The 23,950-nt window shown below is 45.5% G+C and overlaps 1 protein-coding gene across 12 annotated transcripts in view; it reads right to left on the bottom strand.

The window, feature by feature from the left end:
• The window catches only part of vav2 (vav 2 guanine nucleotide exchange factor), a 195,189-nt gene that overhangs the window by 135,567 nt on the left and 35,672 nt on the right, over positions 1 to 23,950 (bottom strand). For all 12 annotated transcript variants that reach the window (XM_047569561.1, XM_047569558.1, XM_047569551.1 and 9 more), the window contains one exon: positions 795 to 911. In XM_047569561.1, the coding sequence (XP_047425517.1) occupies positions 795 to 911 (117 nt within the window). The remainder of the gene's footprint in view (positions 1 to 794; positions 912 to 23,950) is intronic.

Below are 23,950 nucleotides of genomic sequence, written 5' to 3'. Positions count from 1 at the left end.
AGTAATACCTCTGCGGGTCGTGACCTTATGACTACCCGTCTAATGAATCCAAAAACCCGCTTGAACAACCCATAAATAAAACTCTGGATAAAGTTAACGTGCACGGGAGTCAGGCAGCGTTACCGCTGAGTCGACACACACGTCGACACCGCGCTGACCCAACGGTGCTGGGAAACAGCTGAATTTAGCTCCGGTCGCTCGGTGACGTGCGATGAAATTGATAACCCTGAGGTTTCACACCGAATGCTCATCCGAGCTCTCGGCTCCACTCCGACAGCTCGTGTGTCTGACAGATCTGACTTTGAACTACCTTGAAACCAATGCAGATCACATCAAATCACAGCGGATGCCGTGCCGCACTGTACACAGGCGCACACTTTCCCACACACATGCGTTTGATGTCGCACTGAGGGCGATGCCTTCCCCACAGACAGCTCAGTAAACAGTAAGTTAGCAGAAAACCTCACATTTTGGGGGAAATTAAGAACATTTCAAATCTGCAGCCTTTCATTTCAATGTCAAACAAAGTTCAGAGCCATAAAACTAGAAAAAAACAGACTGTCAAACAAGATCTAATCTTAGAAAGACCACATGCCGCATCTTAAATGTGACATAGCTCTGAATGATATTATCAGGAGCGCAAGCGGCGTCACGTCTCCGAGCGCGCGGCGCGGCTACACGTAGCCCGCGGGCGCGAGCGCCGGCGAGCCGCTCACAGCGTCGCCTCCGCTGCAGAGCGTTTTGGAAACCGAAAAGAGGAGATCATCCGTCAAAACGTCCAACGATCAGCTCACCTTGCCGAAGTCCCTGACATCGAAGAGGTCGAAGGGGTCGAACAGCTCGCTGTTGCGCAGGCCGAACTTGTCGTGACACACCTTGAGGAATGTCCGGATGTTCTTCAAGCACAGGAACTGCAAAGGGAGAAAGAGGACGATGTAAATGCATGGTCAGATTGACAGGGAATAGCTACCGTCTTGGACAAACAAAACATCCACCAGCCTGTTTAATATTCCCTATCAATGCCACATCATTCTCATTTCCTGGTTGATGATGGCCAGGCTCTCCGTTTCACCCCTCCCTGGTGAACGAGTGATTATTCAGCACCAGAAGGTGAACGGGATGAGTGCAGCCGCCGGGGTTGACGGGCCGCCTCTGTGATCGAGATAAGGAGATGCCACAGAGAAGCGCGTCTCCTGACAACAGAGAGCAGACGAGGCGTCTTCAGACGAGCCCGCCAGCGGCGACCCGCCCCAGGGTGCGGTCGGCCCACGGGCTTGAGACGCTGACCTCTTACCGGCAGGTCACACATCTAACAAACTGCAGCCAAGAGTGGGAATAGAAACACTTGGGGAAGGCTTACAAATCATTAAATTCGGTTCTATATTCACAGTTAGGTATTCAGGAAAAGGAACAGGGAACGAGCGTGTGCTATGGGGAATTTACAGACCGGGAAATGTGGCGGAAGAAGGATGAAATTGAAAATAAGAGTAATTACATTTTTTTTTTCCTTAACAAAAAAACTTCACCACTCGACGACGTTTGAGATGTGGCAAGTCTAAGTAACAGTGCAGCATTTCCCAACCTCAGCTTTCAAGCATGCGTGGTATGTATTATCCTGTGTGACGAATCCCCCTGTGTTTGCCAAGGTAAAATAAACACGTCTAACCTTTATTATTTGACACGGGTCCAGGGAATGTTGAGATAACAGACACAGATAAAGAGCCGCGGCCGAAATGAACGCGCTGCAGTCAGGTGCCTGCTTTTTCAAAGGCTCCAAGAACCAAACTGAGAGCTCATATTACGGGTGACAATCGGAGTTCAACGGAGAATAATAAAAGAATGCTCAATAAACTGCGTAATACTCTCTCTCTCTCTCTCTCGGCGGATATTGATGGTCCCTGTCCCTAAAATATGCCACCGCACAGATAAACCTCGAAGGCCAAGATGCGCGCACGCACACCAATAACTGCGGTATTGAAATATTAATGCCAAGTCTAACTGCCTCCCATCTCTCCGTGCGAGAAGAACACATTACCTAGGCACGCAAATTCAGATGCTTGCTTAGATATGCCTTTTCAATTCTGCGTGTGCGTGCGAGAGATATGAAGCGGCGGCCGTGGAGGAGAGGAGTCTGCGGCCGACAAAGCCCCACCGATTGCCTCGGTTCTGCCGAGAGCTTTGACAGTGAGCTCCGTCCTCCTAACTAACAGCTGACTCGTAAGTTACACTTCATGCCGGGTTAATGTTTGCCTGCCTCCGGGGCAGCACCGAGTGGAATTGCGCCGCGAAGCGTGCCCGCTCCCCAGGCGTGTTGACGCTTCGCACATTGTCCCCATTTGAGACGCACCGCGGCTCGACGAGCCGTAGCAGGTTCCCGGTGCTGCGACTCACCACGAGGGGCTTCATCTATCAGCGAGCCACACTCATTCAGGTTGTAAATAAAATAAAATTAAAAAAAAGACTGAAAAATCAACTCGTTGTTGCCACCCTAGGATTTTTTTTCACGATACGATTCCCTGGTATTTTATGATATTTCAGCCGGCCACACCTGAGAGCCCCCGCCGACTCATTCTCATTCATGTGCGCACATCTGCCCAGTCGCAGTGTCACGCACGCGAAACCCCATAAGAGAGCCACGGCAGCCAGTGGAAAAGGAACGCCATTGGTCCACTGGCCAAAGTGACATTTGCAGTTCAGCTGCGAAGGTTATCGTGACCGCGTATCCTCACGTGCTGCAGGGAGGACGGGGGGGGGAAAGAGAGAGCCTATATTTTCAAGCCCAGATATGAAAAGGTAACATTTGCCGGAGTGGTTCGGAGGCGAGGGGAAGAGAGGGGCTCTGCAGATACGAATCGGAGGGGGGGGGGGGGGGGGGGGGGGGGGGGGGCGCCGTGTCTGACATTCTGATGTATGTTACACGGTGAAGGAGGCAGCGGAGGGGTAGGGAGAATTTCTGTGATCTAAATAATAAAAAGTGCAGCGTTTCTCATGGAGCGGGGAGTGCGAGCACACCTGGTCACCTCCTTAGGCTCGGCCTGCCCTCGGCACAATCAATCTGGAATTACATCACCGGCGTCTGCAACACATTCGAGGCTCCACTCAGAAATTCCACCGTTTTTCACGGCGTTGTAAATGAATCATCCACGCGCGCATTAATAACAAAGAAGCGCATAAATCTGACAAAACCTACTGCAGAGCTGTAGAAAAATATGATGGTGTAACAATGTGTATATGCATGTTATGTTGTTAAGCAGTTACTTCAACAATGAAGCAATTAATAAGAATTATTGGATGAAAAGAAAATCAATGGAAAATGGTAAATTTAGTAAGTGAATTTGTAGCTTTTCTCCTTTCAGTGTAATTTTAAGTTTGCTTTAACAGGCTTTCTAACTTTGAAAAAAAATCTATGATGACAATTTGGCATTATTTTCTTGCAAGAAAAACACAGGTTGTCAAATATATACACCAATAAGGCATAACATTATGACCACTGAGAGGAGAAGTAAAAAACATTGACCGCCTTGTGAGAATTCAAAGTTCTGCTGGGAAACGTTTAGACTTGGCTCTCATGTGGATGTTACTTAAACATGTAGCTGGCCTCCAAACTCACTAGATCCCAAACTGGTCAAATATCCGTGGGATGATCCACAGAAGCCCCTCCCCCCAACCCACAGGAGTCAAAGGCCTCCACTAGCAACATCCTGTTACCAGACACCACAGGACACCCTCACAAGGCTAATGTCCACTCTCTGATGATCACAACTGATCTGGAGGCAAAAGGGAGACCTGCACTATATTAGGAAGGTGGTCATAAATGTTAAAATGTTAAATAAACAAGTATCTTAAATCATTTTGACAATAACCTATATCTCCAAAAACATTTTCAGCTGCCGATTTCCACTTTTTCTTATTCGTCAGAATTGCAGACTGGGTCATTACCACAATACTGTTTTCAATCAAAGCAGCAAAAAGGAACAAACTCCCACATGCGGTTTTATGGCTAAAACAGAGCGATAAAAAATGATTGCGACTGAAGACAACACGTGGATATTTGTTCCCTTTTGGCAATTAGGTTTAAAGTTTAGATTTGTGCACCTGAGACGTTTTTTTCAGAGTGCAATACTACTTTTGACGTGGCAAAAAATAAAGAAAAAGAAAAGAAAATGATGAAGCAGAAGTAGGAATGGAACAGCATGGCATCTTTGTAAATATGCTCCTACAGAGACCAAAGGAAAGCACGGGTAAGTCATGTATATTTGCAAGCATACAAGTGTGTTTACCACTTACTTTGAGTGTTTTGAGCCATTTGAATCAAGCAGCCACTACTTATGGTTCACTTAATACTTTAGCTTCTAAAAGTGTGCAGTATTTATCAGATCCAGGCTTTTCTATAAATATGAGAATGAATTTTGGACTTTTAAAACATTTTAAAAGATGGTTTTAGGCCCAAAGAGAGGAAAAGTTGGAAAAAAAAAGAGAGAGAAAGAAGGGATCTCAGGTGTAGTGTGGCATCCCTTTCCAGTGGAGCAATGGCTCCGATTTTGATTTTTCAGTCGAGAGCAAACAGCTCTTTAAAGGGGCAGGAAGGCGGGGAAGGGGAGAAGGAAGGAAGGAAGCAGGAAGGAAAAGGAGCAGGAAAGAGAGGGAAGTGTCAGGTAACAAAGACCCGTCACATCCCTGACAAGCCCTTCTACCATATCACACAGAGAATAATGCATCACTCCTGTGAGAGAGTGGCCCCTATCAGCAGACACCTCCCACATGTTCATATCTGCAGAGATAGAAATTGGAGCGTTTTCCTAAAACTCGAACAACAGCAAATTAAATCGAAAAAAAATAAAGTATGGGGGAAGGAGAAGAGGAGGAGGAGGAGGAGGAGGAGGAGGAGGAGGAGTGACAGGGAAAGGTGGCTTGTTTTGGCAAAGCCGCAGCTCTTTGGTGTCAGAGAGAAGACGGGGGTTGAGGAGGTGAAAGCCGAGACGGAACCCGTGCAGCGGAGCAGTCAGTGATGGCAAACTAAATAAAAGCCATGATAAAAGTCCGGATACGCCTCGAAAGCCCTTTTAACCCAACCGATGTGATGGTTACACTGTGTGAGCAGAAAGAAAGGACTGTTCATTCATACTAACAGCCAGATGTGACGGCGGACGAAGACAGAAACGCAGAGCGCCGACCGAACAAAACGATTACGCGAATCCAGACATGCGCTAAGGCGTGGCCTGCAGATAAGTTTGCAAATACAGTACGAGCGCGTTTGGCTCACCTTATTTCCCGCGGCAGCGATAACGCGTTCATTATCTTGGGAAATAAGCCGTTAGTTTTAATTGAATAACATTTATTAAATCATGGCAAAGAGGAAAAGAGCGTGGTAGCTGTTGTCCATTTCTGAGCCGTTCTCCCGGGAGGAACATAACTTCAGCATTACAGGTGCTTTTTGAGGAAGGGAAATAATTAGCGAGTGGAGCAATTAGAGAGGAGAGGAGAGGAGAGGAGAGGAGAGGAGAGGAGAGGAGAGGAGAGGAGAGGAGAGGAGAGGAGAGTTTATAATCCACAGACTGAAGTGAGTCAGAGACGATCAGATACTCAGACAGCATGTCAGACTGCTGGAGTCAATGAAAGACACTGATGCCTGTCTGAGAACTGTGAGCCTGCCAAATATTCACTTACTCACACTCACATGCACACATACACACAAACACAAAACACCCCTATGTTGTGTCTAGGGGCACTGAATCTTTTGGCACCTTCAGAACAACAGGAAGAGAGCGCTCAGCAGGTGAGGCGGCAGCAACCAGCAGCTATATGACCACAACAGAAGTCTGGCTGAGCAGTTTCCAGTTGTTTTCAATGCACACACACACACACACACGCCTACAAAGTTCGCGCACACGTGGCCAGGTACAGGCGATGATGAATCTCGTAAACTCGGTTAATGACGGCGCGGCCAGGTATTCGAGCGCCCACCGGCAAGGAGTGATTTCTGCTCGGCCGTGATGGGAGCTCTTTCAGAAAACACAGTAATACCTCATTCAGTCTCTGCAGCTCGGATTTTCTTTAAAGCTAAAATTTTGTGAAAAGATTCGAGACGAATCAAAGTCACAGCTCTTCTGCCCACGGGATGCCAGCACGCTGCGGAGAGTTCACGGGGCGGAATGAAAAGTTGCTCTGACTCTTTTCCTTCATTTTAAATAAATGCCTTTACACAAAGCTAACCCACATACAGTGGAAGGCAGGGAATACAAGTGTCCATAAAAGCTGCGACCATTAACATCCTTGGAACCTTCCCAAAGCCACCTCAGGAATCTGAGGGTTTCTTTCATAGACTTTTTTTTTTCAATCTTCCTGCCTGACTCAGACACACTGTTCCTCACCGCCGCCGTCGTGACTTACATGTACACTACATGCCAAAAGTTTGGTCGCAAGGCAAAAACATTTGGAAGCAACTTCAAGTTTCTGTTCACGGTGCCTTTCTTAAAAACCAGCATCATTCTACTACATGATCAGACTGTGCTTTCACTGATATGCATCATTTTCCTCATTTTACCTTCAGGTATGCATTGGTGTTACTAGTCCACTGCTGAATATATGTCAACAAAAGAAAAGAAGGGCTTAGATTTAGGGCTGAGAAGATTTACAACCTAGCGTCACAACCAAAAGTGAAAAGAAACAAATCACAGTTTGCATTATTCACTTAAACTCTTTGGCTTTTGAGAGTCTGTATACAAATATCCCAATAAATCTCAACTGCGTCCAAATCTCTGACAAACAACTGCAGAAACGGCTAGAAAGAAGCAACTGAGTAATGAACCAAGAGTACAGATTTGTACACTGAGGAAAGAGGGATACACTGAAAGAGAAAGTGCAAAACGCCTACTGGTGTCCAACAAAGGAGTTCACTACACTCCGAAGAGACTAGAGGAATCTGGAAGTTATGATGATAGAAAAGCAAAGGCAGAGGATAAAGATAAGATAAGATAGTGCTTTATTGATCGCCACTGGGGAAATTCAAATGTTACAGCAGCACAACAGTGACCAGGAAGACATTACAGGAAATTAAATAGGACACATAAGCCAGAAGCCAATAACGTTAAACAGGACAACAGGCAACAAAAAGTACAGTACACAAAGTGACAGCAGTTGTGGATAAAGTGACAGGTAAGTGTGCTACATATGGGCTCAGTGAGGTCAGAGCTGTGTGCTGTTCACACTGATGTCGTACAGTCTGATGGGTGGGATGACCGCTGGCTGAATGAGCTGCCCATCAGCCATAGCTCATTGTGCAGAGGGTGAGAGGGATTGTCCAGATTTTGTCCTTCACCCTCCTCTCAGCCACTGTCTCTAACTAGTCCAAGTTCAATCCCACCACCGAGCAGGCTTTCCTCACCAGTTTATTGGGTCTGATGACCTCACCAGTCTTGGCCCCGCCCCACCAGCAAACCACAGCAGAGAAGAGCACGGTGGCCACCATGGACTGGTAGAAGGTCTTGAGGAGTCAACAAAAGACGCCAAACGACCTCAGTCTCCTCAGGAAGAACATCCTGCTTTGTCCTTTCCTGTAGAGGTCGTCTGTATTATGAGTCCAGTTTATTGTTGATGTGGACCCCAAGGTTCCTCCTGTAGTCCACACCACCTCCTTAATCTTGCTGATGTTGAGATGTAGGGGGTTCCGGTTACTCCACTCAACAAAGCTCTCAATCAGTCCTTTGTACTCCTCCTCCTCGTCATTGGTGATACATCCGACTATGGAAGTCACTGAAAAACTTTTGGAGGTGGCTGGTGCCGGAGTTGTAGCGGAAGTCGGAGGTGTAGAGGGTAAAGAAGAATGGTGCCAGTACCGTTCCTTGGGGCATCCCCGTGTTGCTCGTCAGGACCTCTGATGCGCATCCATCCACAAAGACATGCTGCGGTCGTCCTGTGAGGTAGTCCAAAATCCAGACAGCAATGTCAGGGTGAAGTTACATGTCCAGTAGTTTTTCTCTCAGGAGGATGGGTTGGATGCTGTTAAAGGCACTGGAGAAGTCAAAGAAAGTGACTCTCACAGCTTTTCCTGCACTCTCAGACAGGGCCTTGTGTGTGAGGAAGATGATGGTGAGGTGCTGCCTTTAAGCAAACTGCAGGGGTTCCAGGAAAATGGACAGTAGATCCCTCAGGTGCAGGAGAACCAGCCTCTCAAATGACTTCATGACATGGGATGTTAATGCCACTGGCCTGTAGTCATTGGGAGCACTGGGACGTCACCAGTAAGAGGGATCGGCGCCACAAATAATGAAGGAAATCAACATGACAACGTCAAAACCCATATCTCTGACAACTGTGAAAACACATTTGAGAAAGGCTGGTCTGAAAGAAATTACTAGTTTGTCCACAGAAAAAGAAGGAGATATGAGCTGGTAAAAGCTCACAAAAATTGGACCTATGATGACTGGAAATGAGTCCTCTGGACTGATGAAAGCAAGTTTGAACGATTTCGACTATGTGGGTCGAAAGCTGCTTTACAGCAAGATAATGACCCTGAGCATTCTGTCAAATTGCAATAAACATTTTGTTAAAAAGAAAGTACCAAAGAATCATGATCCCAATTCCCATTTTTTTCCAGAATGGAATAGGAAATTAATAGGTGGATAATAAAAACATGCTTTTGCAAGGGGCATCTTGAACCTGTATTTTTTTTTTTTTTTTTGTAGAATGGCAATGACAACCATAATATAACGCAGGTCAACATTGTCAAGGTGTTAACTACACTTATAGTCTTGACATTTGATTTTGAGATCCACTAGTCTCCAGCAGGTTTATCAAATCATAGTGTCAGTGGTTTAAGCCCTCTTCCCAGTCAGTCTGCCATCCTGTAGCCAACACGCTTAAAACCGGATATTCTTTTAGAGTGCAGGCTCTGTGAACACTAAATTCCCTTTTTGAAATCAATATCTACTTTGATGAATATTTTAAACCAGCAAACGTGTCCTCTGGGTTTCCAGAGCTGCAAAGATGCAACGGTTGGAAAAGTATAGTAACTAACGTGATACAGTATAACGATATATTCAGCCTCTGGACATATGAGCACATCCGGCTTAGTGACTGTTAAGGTGTCATGTGCCAGGTGACACCCAGTGGGGATTGATGAGCGCTGGGGCTCCTCTGTCCCACTTCCAGGTCACCCAGGTGTTAAAGTCAGTGAGGAGAAAGGCCTTGCTCCTGCAAATTAGAAGATACCGCATGAATAATACATTGCAATAGTATGCAAATGTGTTAATCTCACCCTCTTACGGCTAAAAGCGTGTAAGCAGGCACGGATTGACCACAGTTTTAAATCTCGCACAACCCTTCGCAGTCGAGGCGTAACCGCTTTGTTAGCGAGGCCCATGTGGCACATGTTAAAATATGGAAGTTAAATAGGCTAAGTACGGCTTTTAGTGAGGTTAATCTCCATTACAAAAGAAGATAATTCACACTCTGGTGGGAGAAAGTCACCATGACTGTAGACCACAGCTCCTTAATTAAATCAAGTCCGCCTTCACCTTTACTCATAAAAACACAGGCAGCCGTGTAGGGCAGGCCTGAGATCAGGAGCACACAGCGTGAGGAAGAATGCATTAGTCGCACCAGTGTAGCATGCCATCAGTAACACGCTCACCACGTGAACACATATTAGGTCACTTGTGAGAATGGTGAAGCAATGAACCCGAAGCTAACGGGGAACCCTTTCCGGAAAAGAAAATCTTTCCAATGGCAGAGAGTGAAACATAGAGTGGAGAAAAGAAAGAGAAGTGGCATGTCTTCAAGGCACTGCGCTTTCTTCTCTCTACTGATGCGGAAATGGTCACAGTTGGGAACAAAGGATCTCTCCTGGATAATGGTTAGAGGAAAGGGCCCAGTTTTACAACAAATGGCGCTTGGTAGGCTATTGTATATTGTTGTTTCATTTTAATCATTTCATTGGGTTTAGCAGTATAAATGGAAGTGTCAACCTGACAGCCAATGAGCCGGTCGAGACTTGGGTCAAGATGGATATATGACGACAAGAAACTTGGTTTTCTGAAATGTGCATGGTGGCTATACGGTGTATGGTCATCGTGAAATTGCTTTGTTCAGCAAATTAATTTGTGGACACTTATCATCTACCAATCCCAGAGCCTAAACGTGGCTGTAACATTACTACACAGCTTTCAAACAAGAGCTTTAAGTCATCAACTTTCAACCTTAGGGTTGAAAAACCACACCCAGATAAAATAAAGCGACTGCCCCCAACACAAGGTCCTGACGTGAAGACTTGTGGCATAATAACAAGACGAGGCTCAAGAAACAAAGGAAGGTTAATCTTGATTGTAACGTCATGTAACGTCATCTGCATTCCATTTTCACTGGTGGTGAAAAGGGAAAGCGCGTTGCTTTAGATTTAGATGCTACAGAGATGAGGGGAGAATGCGTGCAAGTTAAAAGACAAATGTGGCAAAAAGCATACACTATCATCATTTTTATTCCATCTGACCCGACTTTTCAATTTCCTTTGACCTTCAATCTTTCCCTTTCCATTATTACTGTGGACCAGAAATAATTCATAAATCTTCTCTCCAGAAGCGGTAGAAACTACACGCAACATTTCCACTTGTGGTTCTTGTTTTGTGCCAGAGAGGATTCACCTTTGCATGACCGCCCCCCCCATCTCCAATTGCACCGTCATTTGGAGGCAGCTGGTTTTTGACGACGGCCTACGATAAATATTATCATCTGCCTGGAAGCCCTGGTAGCCGTCCTGCGTTTCACTCCTACGTCGCTGCCTGTGCAGTCTTAAAGAATCATTCTGGAGACAGAGATAACGTAGGAGTGTTTTTCTGTCCGCAGACGTTGTTCAAACAGTTTTACCCGTGTGACGGGGGCCAAGATGCTGGAACGTCTCGGTGCATAGTGCAGCCCTCCAGGTTCTATCCACTCCTCATATAAATGTGTTGTATCTAAGCAACAGGCCATGCTGCTGAGACTTAGCGGAGGAGTATGTGTTTGAGGCTATTCCATTCAGGCTTAGCTACAGGCTCAAGCCTTGATGAATGTGAGAAGGAGGTCCGCTGAGAATACTAGACACCCATGGATCAATGGCCAAATAATTTATGACACAAGACCAGGGAGAGGAAGGCTGCATCTATCTTTTTCCCTTGTGAGTTTTCCTCCCAACTTAAGACTTATTGTGGTGATTTAGATCCCCCCAAAGATACATTACTTGTTAGTTCCTTCCGCACAGAACAAATGTTCGCATTATACACATAATTTAAGCATTACATAGATAAAAACATCCTTAGCGGCCTGAGCGAGGCTCACTCATAGCTCATTTAGTCTCGTAGTTTCAAATAATCCTTGGCGTAGCCGCGTCCGTTCGAGGATTACACACACACGGCCAAATAACTGACAGGGAACTGAAATCTGACACAGCAGGACGACGACGACGACAACATTAGCGCTGGCTTAACACTTCAAAATTCCTCTTACATGGCTCAATCAAAAGGACTGCAGGTTCTGTGGCTCCAAACCAAATTACAGTTATGCTGACAAACTAAATTAGACACAGATGAATCATGTGTTTTTACTGCAAGCTGTAATGTAGAATTCCTGGCAGCGCACGCAAAAACCGACGTGTGCCTGAAGCATTCGGGTGTCCTCCCATGTCCCTCCATATGGAAAAATGATAAAAGGATGACTCTTCTTCTTGCAATGATTTTGTATATTGTTATGTAACTAAACCGCTGAGAATATACTCGGCAGACTTCCCTTCAGTATTTTTGTGGCATCATTTCCATATTTGCACATTCACCAGAGCTGGAACGACTGATTGTTAAACAAATTCATTACTCAAATCAGTTTTGAAGGGCTCCAATTTTTGCTAATTTTCTTAAGCTTCTTATAATCACCCGAGTATGCTTGGATTTGAAGTGTTGATTGGACAAAACAAGCTTGATGTCACCTTGGGTTTTATGGGATTCCAAAAAAAAATAAATAAAAAAATCAGCAGCCTGGTACTAAAAATAACTCGTTTTTGCGGGCATAAATTCTTCTACTTCGAAAAGATTAGACCAAAAGCTGAAAGCACCGTTAAGAGCCGGATGTTCGTCAGTCTTTTGTTTAAGGAGGCTATCAGGTACACAGGGGGGGGGATGCTGCTCTGTGCTCTTGATGGCTGCGATTATCTCCAAGGTGACTAATGCTATTAACACAGAGAACAGCCTGTTAATTACCCAACTGGCTCCGGACCCCGGCTCGGCCCGCTTTAATCATCAAACAGCCCGGGTAAACAAACGTTCAATCATCCCCCGGCTTTGCAGCGACACGCAATACACCGATCAGCCAATTTGCAGATTAAGTGATTGGACGGGTGGACACTGCGAGATACAGTTTACATCCACTCAGCGGTGCATTTGACAGCGGCGAGGTTTCCGCCGGGCGCCCGACCAGAGGGAGCGCGATGAGAAACCGCAGCGGCGCACTCTGCGCCGGGCAGTTTCACTCCACGTAAAGCTGCCTGAATGGTAAACGCTGCCAACGGTCAACAGGTCCTGTTTGCACACTCTGCACGTACTGATAACGTCCTGTTTGTTCAGAGCGCTTAATGGCTACAGCTGCGGACTTGTACACATGCCAGCTGAGAGAGAGCGCGCACATAAATCAGTCAGTAATCAATGGAGATAGACGCCTCTCGTATGAAGCGACTGGCGGCCGTTCTAAATCAGTGGGTTGGTTATAAAAAATCTGTGAATAACCTTTGCCATCCATAAACATAAAAAGATATTTATTATGAAATAATTACTCACAACGTACTGTATACTGACAGACACCAGTCACTATAAGTAATTAAAATATGATTTGGATACTGTGGAGGAAATGACACATTGCTTTTATTGCACCATTCTAGGTCTTGACTTTCATCTTACCCATTATTGTCACATGAGTTATTTTTGATACCGATTGAAATGTGTCAGTTAAGCCGTCAAAAAGTTGCACGATGCCAACTTGCCAATTCTAGACCAACTCAACGGCAAAGGCAACTGGACTTGCTTTCTTTAAGTGCTCATCTTCTTTAAGACCGCTCATCCAAGTTCTCGGAACCTAGAACCGATATCACGACCGCATTCACAAGGCGTTTTTTTTTTTTTTTTCTCAGCTAGTTTCTGTAAATTTTCAACAAGGCGGTGTCGTTTCAATCTAAACACGGCAAGTGGTGCTCTCACTGGAAAGGAAGCAACATCTCTCTCAACATCCTCTGATCTACTGAGCTAACACCGGCTGCCGCACATCTTGCCACACCGAATCATTCCAGACTGCTGCGGAGACACAATAAACACACTGACTGCTTCCATCCGACCACGGTGCAGCGGTGGGTTCCTTGACTTCAAGATGGCGACGCTTGAGCACCTAAATCTGGGTTTTATCATCGCGCTGGATGCTGCCACACTTAACTTTGTAAGTGTGGCGCACTCCTTTGATGATACTTCAATAAAGTCTCCTTTTCCATACACTAAACAGGCACAGATAATGAACAGTCGTCATGGTATTAGGAATCCAAGAGCATTTGTGCGCTGGATGTTTTGACAGAACAGCTGCTTCGCACGTTAACAAGCGATGTGACCCGTGTCAATACAAATAAGTAACAGTTAGCTGGTCTTTCCAGAGATGTTTGCGGCCCAGTAATTACCGCCTCCGTTGAGGGGGCGTTCTTCCTTTCCGTTTTTGGCGGCTTCCTCCGACAAAAACACGTCAACGGTCTAAATGAGGCAACTGCAGCCTGACAGCTTAAGGTCAGCAGATACCGTCCTCTGTCACATAGTATCACATCCAAACAACTGTGTTTTGACCCTAATCACCCGGCGTAGACACGAGTCAACAGCATTATGAATTGAGAGCACACTTCCTGTTTATACTTCTGCTGCAAATTACGTTGGAAAGCTCGTTGGCACTGTCCCTCGCAATTAATCACTGTTGAGAGAGAAACGTTGTCACGGGGGAAGAAAATGAATAATAAAAAAAAAAAGCTTTAGCGGGGGAGTCCTTGGATTGTGATGTGTATGTTTTTTTGTGTATTTCTGAGCCTTACACGGTGGCATAGAGGGAGTGCGGCTTGTGAAAACCCCTCATCTTCATGACAGTTAATTATCCATTTACATAGCTCCTTCTGCATCATCAGAGGAAATTGGGCATAAATTACCCACACCTGTCTCTATGATCTTCTCTACACCATCCTGGTTGAAATTGAATTATTCCTCGCGTATCTGTGACCCAGCTGTCCCGCCCGCTTACAGCCAGACTAGATCTAGAGCTAAATGTGAGACATCAAACAGCCAGCAGCAAATAAAATAAAATAAAATAAAATAAAAAAAACGGCTTAAGTCTTATCCTTCTGAAGGACAGTGAGAGTGCGAAACCAAAAAGTCTGGAAGAGAAAGAGATACGAAGAGCTTTGTGAGACGGATACAGCAGCGGCGGAGAGCAAGGCCGGATCAAACGTCCAGTCTCTGCCAGTAATCCTCCTCGAGAGGAGTGGGAGATGGAGGCAGGGAGATGGAGGCGGGGAGGGGAGGGGGAGGTCGGGTCGGGTGCTTTGCCACAGAAAGCAAATGTTACAGGCTTTTGCATCCGGCAGGCGAGGCGACGCCGGCCCCTCCACAGCTCTCCAGACAGTCTGGCACACGAGCCACAGGAGGAAACCTTCGCAAAGATCACAGCCCCGAGCCCTAAAGCGTGGAAAGAGTGCGTGCGTATTCCGAGCGCGTGTGAGAGAGAAAGAGGGCGCTGTACGTGCGGATGCCCATATGTAAGTGCTTATGCATTTCAGATGTTACGCTGGGCGTGTCGCACAAGTGGAGGTTTTAGTCCACGTGAAATGATTAAAACCCACAACACGGCAGCAGCACAAAGCAGCAAAGCTCGTCTTCCTTTTTACACCTCTGAGATAAGACTGAGAATTAGTGTCATGTATTTAAGATATGAAGTATATAAAGCAGGCCAAGAAATGTATCATCATGGAGCGCATCAAAGGAACCCCATAAAACATTCAACATTAGCTCTAAAATGTATCAGGAATCCTTTATCTGAGCCAAGTCACTGCAGATTATGGGCTACAGAGGAATATGCATGCGCACAAAGCTTGACTGACAAACCTGAAGGAAAAGCTAACAATTAACATCTTGTAAAAATATATATATATATATATATATGTGAATAGGCGGAATTTGTAGGCAATGGATAATGCTGGTAGCAGAAGCTTTCTGGTTTCCGTTTGCAGTGGCACTAACCAATCACGCTTGAGCCGGTTTCGGTGGCCGGGACGTAAACGATAGAACAGAGGCAAAGAGGCAGGACGCCCGGTCGTTCTCTGTCGCCAAGCATGCCAGCATTTGTAGTGGTTTTTAACAGTTTTCTGATTCTAAACTGTCCAGACTTAGACCTCATCTCAAAACCAAATCCATTCTCGTTGCTAAGGCCGCTAGTCAGACAATCAGCGACCAAGGCGCGGTCACAGATATCCCGAGTATACGCTGGCTGCACCAGAAGCCATCAAAAAATGGCTGCTGTCCCCAGAAGTCATTAGATGGTAGTTCCCAGATTGTGCAAATGCATGTAAAATACCACAACTTCATTTGAAACTTCACAATTTAGTCAAATGGAAAAGCATTTATTTCCCTTACAATAGTTTTATTAAAAGCCGTACAACCGTAATAATGTGTCTTTTTTAGGCCTTCAGTGAAATATCAATGTAATACGTGACACTGATTACACATCTTGGCACTCAAAACAGTGATAATTCTGTAAACAGAGACCCTGTAAGTGACTTGGTAAAAATGAAACGATCAAAAACAAAGCAAAAAACCTTAAAACTACACACAGTAGTATCAGTGTTTGGATTGGATAAGAGTGAGTGAGTCTGTCTGATTGTTGGGAGTCACTTACAGCCAGCATGGCAGCGCAGCTTTTTAGAATGACAGGCAGCCTTTATCACTAGTCCAGTAAATTTGGGTCTTCCAATCAACTTTCATGAGTTCCTAGGTGTTGACATGACTAAGCTATTTCCCTTCAACTGGCCACTTTCAAATTTACCGGGACTGAACCACTTTGAAATAAACACCTGAGGCTGAGCATTTTTTGTGAAAATAGTTCAATTATCTCTCACAGTCAGAAGCGATAAAGTTGCTTTTGAGACAGAATTGGGAGAGGTACACAAGGACACGTTCTCATTTCCAGTCAGCTAACAACACAAGCTAGGAGGCGCTGACGCAAAAAGCCACAAACACACTTTTCTATCTGAATTTCTTGATGCTAAGACATCCAGAGACCTGTGACTGAATATTAAGACTATAGAATCAAAATCTACTGAAAATGTTCATCTTGCATAATGACAAAAACAGCACAGGGTCCTTGAGGCGCTGATAGAGAAAAGAGACGGTTTAGTCTCATTGTGAGTCGTGAGAGAAACGCGGGCGACAAGTTGACGGATCGGCGAAAGAGAAACGCGGCCAATCATCGGCTGCTAAGTGGCGCTGTGAGCTATGGTTTCAGGAGCTTCCCAGAGGGCAGAGGTGAGAGAATCTGAGAGGCAGAAGCAGCTTGATAGACCCGCTCTCTCTCCTACATCTCCCACGCAGTTGGACACCGCCTGCAGCACCTCTTTAAAGTAGGAGGGAGAAAAAGCTGTCACTCTGGATTTAGCCTACTTCCAGCATGTGCATTAATTTCAAAGCAGATGGCAAAAAAAAAAAAAAAAAAAAAAAAAAAAAGGAGAGTGGGTTGAAGGGAGGGGCATCGCCTAAGCTGCTGAATAACAGAGCTGAGAGCTTCTCATGAAAAAGGGAGTGGAGAGAGCGGTGACCTGAGAAAACAGGGATAGCTGCGAAAAAAGAAAAAAAAAAAAAGCAGATTAGAGCCTTATCGTTTACGAGAATGATTATTCTTGGCTGCTGTTAGATACGAGCGTGTGCGGTTCAGGTTAGCGGCATCAAAGAAGTGCGCTCACGAGGAAGTATTCCTCTAAAACTTTTATCGACCCGCGCGTCCACGTTTCCCTCGCAGGCTCTTATCGTCCGAGCCTGTCGGGGGGGATTTACGAGGCGAGAGGTCCGGGTATAAATCAAAGATATTTTCGAAAATGAAATGAAAGGAGGCAGAGACGGGGGGGAGAGAGAGCTCGGGACGGATGCGTCTCTGCGCTATGATGCAAGCGTTCCCCGCAGACGCAGGGAGATTGCAGGCAGTAAAAGGCTTCACCATAAAGGCCGCACGGCGCTGATAAAGCCGTCCCTATAAGCTGAGAGGACGGTGAGGCAATCACCTCCACTGCAATCAGTCTATCTGTAATTAATTAACATGCGTGCCCGCTGCAAGTTGAGCCAACGCACAGAGAGTTTTGTAAATCATATCACAAACAAGCCGCCCTCAAGGACAATCATTAATCACGAGATCAGCCATCATGACGAGCGTCCTTGAGGTATTTTCCTAACATGTTTTCGCAGCCGTGAATTACCGGCTTAATGACTTCTCTAAAGGATTGCATAACGCGCCATCCGCACACTGGAATTTTCCCCGCGCATTGCTTTTTAAAAACCTCTAATGAGGGTCGGACAATGGTGACAGCCGACGTGCGTGAGTCACAGGACGGGACGAGGAGAAACGGGAGGCAGCGCACGCTCGGATGCGCACCCAAGGCCAGAGGTGGAGGAGGAGGAGAGCAGGAACCCGTCCGTTTGTCGCAGAGAAGACCAGCGGGGCAGAGCGAAACCCCCGGCCTGAAATAGACCCCGAGGAAGCCTGAGACATGACGTTACCAATCTCCCACGCCAGGACAACAGTCGTCCTAATTAAAGAAGAGAAAAGCAGCTGGATGAGGCGGGAGGCCAGCAGGCAGTAAACGGATCCATGTGTAAAACGCCGGTGCCAAGATGCATTGTCATGTACAAATAAACCTCCAGCCACGGTCGGCGGGGTGGCACAGAGATCGGATGTGATACGCTTCCCCGGCCGCTCGTCTGAAAAGCAAAATGCCCAACGGGGGTAGATTACACTCGTTTGTGACCGCATTTTATTCCACAAAGCAACCAGAAGGTAAACTGAAATTTAAAGTCAGTGAGGACCTGCTGTAGGGATTTCATCAGGTTTATAGACATTTCTCACTGCACCGCAAACTCAATATGCAGGCAATTACATGTTTACTACTCTACTATAATACAACACACACACACAAAAAGTAACTAAAGTCACTAACAGGAGAAGTAAATAACATTGACCATCTTATAACAACAACAACAACAACAAAAAAAAGCATGAACAACACAAGGTTTTGACCTGGCCTCCAAATCCACCAGATCCCAAACTGATCAAGTATCTGTGGGATGATCCACAGAGGCTCCTCCCCTCAACTCATAGGACCCAAAGAGCCCCACTAACAACATCCTGTTACCAGACACCACAGGACACCCTCAGAAGACCCATGTCCATTCTCTGATGACTCACAACTGTTATGGAGGCATAAGAGAGACCTACACAATATTAGTAAAGTGGTCATAATGTTATGCCTGTTGCTGCACATACAAAATTGTCTAGGAGTGCCCCGGGTTTGATTCCCGTCCAGGAAAATGCTTCCTCGTTAGTGTAGTGCACCATATCTCTGTCTGAACATGGAAAAAGCAGCGTCTGGTTCCCAGATCAGGAGATAAACTTATTGTGGAGTAATTTCTCGAGGAGCAGCTTTGACACCAGAAATCCTTTTTGGCCGAGGCCTCGAGCAAGATCCCAACGCCGAGATGAAAACATTCTTAGGAAAATGTTTTAGCGTGTGCACGTCAACAGCAACTGATCATAAAAAGAAAGAAGAAAACAAAAAACAAAAAAGACAGATGTAAAGCAGCGTTGTTATTCGGGTTCTGACGGACGGACGCTGGCGGTGTGTGAATAAACCTTGATGAGACAATCACTTCTATCGGGCCGGCGTACGCGCTGTCGGTGTCACACCGCCGGCCAAGACCGGAGCCGGAGCCGGAGCGAGCAGATGTGAGGAGAGGTAATTATTTGGATACTGTTGCGAGAGAGTGGGAGTGTTGAGAGTCTAATGCTATTTGAGCATGGATCTGGTCCACTCTATTACATTCAGGGGAGCTGGCAGGGTAATGGAATATTTGATCAGCACAGACACAACACAACAGCTCAAACACTGAGGGGCTAACATCTAGACGTCGGACAAGTCAGCTGTCGTATTTTTTGATCGTCCTTACGTGGGCCGCAGAAGCGAGACGGAGTGTGCGTCACACGTGATAAAACGGATAACACTCCCCCCCCCCCCAGGTCAAATCCACTGCACAGGCCTAATGAGAATCAAGTCATATCTGTGACTACGCTGACTGGATTCAAGACCCGCGGGAGGACGGACTGACCGGAGAGCGCTAGTTAAGATGCTACTGCGCTCCTCCTGTGGATGTGCGACAGGCTGACAGCTGTCCGCAAACATCACAAACATCTGCACTCGGCTCCCGAGCTGCTGAAACTTTGCTCGCCTCGCTCCGTCTGAAGTCCGGCGATGACCGGACGATACGGGCTCAACCCCTACGCAACAGCGCAACTGTTTATGTGATCTCCACATCTGACACGAGGAATATGAAGGCTAATGGTTACACATTCGAGATAAAATGCCTCTTGGCTAAATAACAATCTTCTTTTCAACTCCGGCTCTTCAAGGGTTGCGTCTGACATCAAATACCTTTTATCGCTCTACCCTCAAGGGAAAAAGTAGCTGTGCTTTTATGTAAGATGGCACAGTTGGTTATTCGGGAAGCGTGTTGGAGATGATGAGGGAGAAATAGGTGCGTAAAATGAAGCAGGGGACAGAGGGATGTGCATCCTACACCCTAAGGCTAATATTAAAAAAAGTATTATTTCAAAGTTAGGAAATCTGGTTTTGGATAAAGTTAATGATCATTCAATAGGATGCATATAAAAGGACGTGTACAGATTGACCCACTATGGACTATTAATTTGAGGCATTGAGGTTGGCATTTGGTTGGCAACACCGTAGCCAAAATGTCATTCTTTCTCATGTCAATAATTTCTGTATGAGAGGGAGGAGCTGACTGACAATGATAAGGCCAGACATGGTGATAAATCTGATTAAATTGATTTGAAAGTTTCTGGTTTTGAAAGATATGAAAAAAAATCTTGTTCATGTTGACAGAAAACAAGAAAAACATGAAAATGGACTGAGATTTTTATTTTTATTTTTTGGCCCTATCCACACCAGACATACACTACTTTGGGGCCTAATATCTACTTAATTATGGAATTATTTGCAAAATAACCACCAACACACTGACCAGACTATGAGAATTAAGATAATACCATCACTGTTGACTAAGAACTTCATGACAAAATTCACTATTTTTTGCATCAGTTTGAGCCAGACAATGTTTGGCCCACACCTAGTGACCATCAGTGGTATTGTACTTAAGGACACTTCAGTTCTTTGGTGTCTGTGTCCATCTTTTACACCCAGTTTACAATCCCATCTCACGTTGGAGGTCAGTGTCAACTTTCCCTACATTTAACTGAGGCAATCATCTGTCCAAGCGCTTTAAACTACCTATACATACACATGAACTCACAAGTCTTCTAGGTGCATTTGTACAGTTCTTTACGTTATCTGGCAGGTAGGTTCTCCCAAGAAAGTTGGAGAATTTGACAGTGTGTTAGTCTGAGTTCATCTGTCTCAGAGCCTCTTCGTGTAATCCCAGACTGAGAGCATGATGTTGAGATCAAGGCTCTGTGGAGGCCACGCCATCTGTTGCTGAACTCATTTTTTTTTCCTCTTCTTGCTAAAGATAGCTCTTAATGACTCTATCCGGGGCTTGTTGTAACACTGCAGAATGAATTAAAAGACTAAACAGAAAGCTTCAGAATCCAGACATTTCAAGTGCCCGGAACATTTGCGGGTAATGTGCGTTCTATGTAACAAGCGGCCCGGATTGAACGCCGGCTTTGTACGTTGAAGTATCTCGATTTAATCCACCCGAAAATTCTGTTTGCACAGCTGATCATTTTCGAGGGCGGGCAGCTCGAATATTCAAGACTACCAGGAATCGCTGCTGTGAACGTGCGTGGGTCCAGGAGTGTGCTTGTTTTCTCTGCCTCTGTTGGAAAGTGCGCAAGTGCATGCGAGTGCAGAGTACAGTGAGTGTGTCCGGTCTAATGCGACTGAGATAACACGAGAGACAAACGGCCCATTTAGCCTTATCGACGGCGATATCATGCTGACTAAGAGAAAATATATACAGGCAAATAAACCCCAGATTCTATCTCAATATAACTACACGCTACACTTACACAAACTTTTATCCCCCCTATACACACACACACACACACGGCCCTCAAGGCGACTCCACTCTTTAATGACTCAATAGAATGGTCGATATAGCAGGCACGTGTATACTCAGGTGAGCTCAGCTGCTGTGCTGAACACAGGGTCTGGTTTATAGCTCTCACTGTGACGGTTAATGGAGCAAAACCTGAGGTAGAATACTGCAAAAAAAAAAAATCACCTCCGCGAGTGAGAGACGAAGTGCAGACTGTGACATTTGAATCAGCACATCACGACCAACGTTTCCAGGACACACGGGGGAAAGCGGTTTATATAAATGTTGAGTTGTTTGCGCCGTGTTTTATGCGCGCGCTCGAGACCGTCGACGCAGTTCCAAATACCGGGTCGGCGGAGGAATCCGCATTCGTCTGACGAAAGGAATGAGAATAAAAGAAAATATACGGCCTCCTAAAGAGCAGCAGGTGAGCGCTGCATCCAGAGGAAGATCTTTAGTCTCGCATCACTTTGATGCCCTTTGGAGCGCGGCAGCGCAGACCAGCCAAGGGCCAGATGTAGCCTACGTGCCTGCATGAAAAGAACGCACGCACCGCACTATACAAAGAGAGCTATTTATAAAGAATGTGCCATGAGAATGCGCATACCTTCAAGCGTGTTCTGCACTACGCTTTGCCAATATGCCCAATGCCAGCAAAGAGAAAGCTCTTTTTTTTTTTTTTTCCCTTTTCCATACAGCCGTATTGCTTTCAACTCATCCTGTTATCATCATCACCGGTAGCTAGGTCTTTGAACTAGGTTAACTTCTAACATCACCGCAGTAACAACATGTCAGAAGACATTTTTGAAACACCTCATCATTTCTGTGAGAGAGAACCCTGGTTTTCATGCGTCATCCCCATATTAGGATGGATGGGTCTGGGGAGAAATTCAGCAACATGGTCCAGCCAAACATCAGCATAAAGACCATCATAGGACTGCAGTTCTAATATCTAACTAAAATCTGCCTTATTTACCATGCATACATGTGAATTTGTTCTTTGCATTTAACCCAGCCAGATGAGCAAACTTGGAGAAGTGAGCAGACATGCAAGGTGCCTGTGGAGTAGTTTGGGGGAATTCAGCCATGGACATTACGGGGATTGAACCAGACCAACGCAGACAGATTTGGGTCTGCTGTCATGATGGTGGCAGAGTGGAATTGAACAGTATTTGCAGTGAAAGCAGAGATATTAGGCCCAATCGCGTTGGCCGACACGAAAAAATGTCGAGATGCCACAGCATCGACTACATCACAGATACTTGCTACCTTATCATTTGAACGAGAGATCGAACGATATGGATTGGCCGATGGCCGATACGTGCTGCCGATTTTTCTGAGTCGATATTTGGAGCCAATACTGCTTATTTTCCCTCCATGTACATGACAGAAACGATGCAATGGTTAAAAAAAAAAAAAAAAAAAAATGTCACAAGTCTCAATTTAACCAAAAACATTTATTGAACTCAAAGAATTTTAGGGTCAGAGCCCCACCCCCCAAAAAAAGATAAAGGTCTGAAGGTCAATGCAGATAGGCCACCCTGCCTGATAGACATCATTCTATCCTTTGTCTGTTTTGGACTGAATAGACCCTGCACTCTATTCCACTCCACTCTATTCTGCCTCATCTTGAGAGAGGCAAATGTGTTAATTACTTTTTCGTGTTTGACTCTCAATCACCTCCTTCTCAATGGACATCACAGCTGGAGTCTGCTTTGACCCGTGGTCCTTCTCAGAGAATTATATTTAGCTCAGAGGCAGTGTTAGTCTTACACCTTGGCTTTAACATCAACACATATGCCGACCAACTTGATGGACAACCTGTACTATTAACTTGCCAGAGAGAGGAAAATAAAAGTCAGCTAACAAAACAAACTCCTACTTAACAACAACAAAAGTAGAAGTTGCTTAAAAAAAAAAAAAAATTACCAAAGAAAAATGCTTTTATTTTTCAACTCTCATTTATAGGGGTGCATGCACTCTTATTCCAACTGTATGCACTGAGTTAGAATGGGGGAGGGCAATGTATGGGCTGCATAATTTACTGGAGATGTATAAAAAGTGCCAATATGGTGAGAGGTAAGCATTTTAAGGACAGTCCAATTGTACTTGGCTTTACAAGTGTGATTGAACTTCAGTAAGAGCAGCATGCTTATTTCTTAAATCCTGATTTTCCGATACTTTTTCTTTTACACTTAATTAACAAAACTACAAGCAACAGGCAGTTACCAAACGCTGCCAAGCTCACATTTGGACTTCTGTGAAAGACAGACGGTCATCTCCACATTGGCCTAGCATAACAGCAGGAGGACAGCCATTTGCTGATAAAGCCATTGCAGTAATAAGAGTTCTCATTACAACAGGCTCCCCTCTCCAGGAGGCTAATGATAATTTAGACATATACCACTGTCTGTCCATCTATCACACGGCAGGGAGTCGCGCAATGAACTTTCTGCTGCACGAGTGCGCCTTCTATCGTTAAAAACGCGAACCCTCGTGAAGGGATTGAAGTTGTTACAGCGTACGTGCTGAGAGAGAGCGGCGGCGGGATCATATCTGGATCGCACCAACAAATTCGGCGATTA

The sequence above is a fragment of the Mugil cephalus genome, chromosome 19, assembly GCF_022458985.1.
Source record: "Mugil cephalus isolate CIBA_MC_2020 chromosome 19, CIBA_Mcephalus_1.1, whole genome shotgun sequence".
Classification (NCBI taxonomy): domain Eukaryota; kingdom Metazoa; phylum Chordata; class Actinopteri; order Mugiliformes; family Mugilidae; genus Mugil; species Mugil cephalus.
Note: the sequence above shows the minus strand (reverse complement) of the source record. Positions and strands in the feature narration are given on the sequence as shown.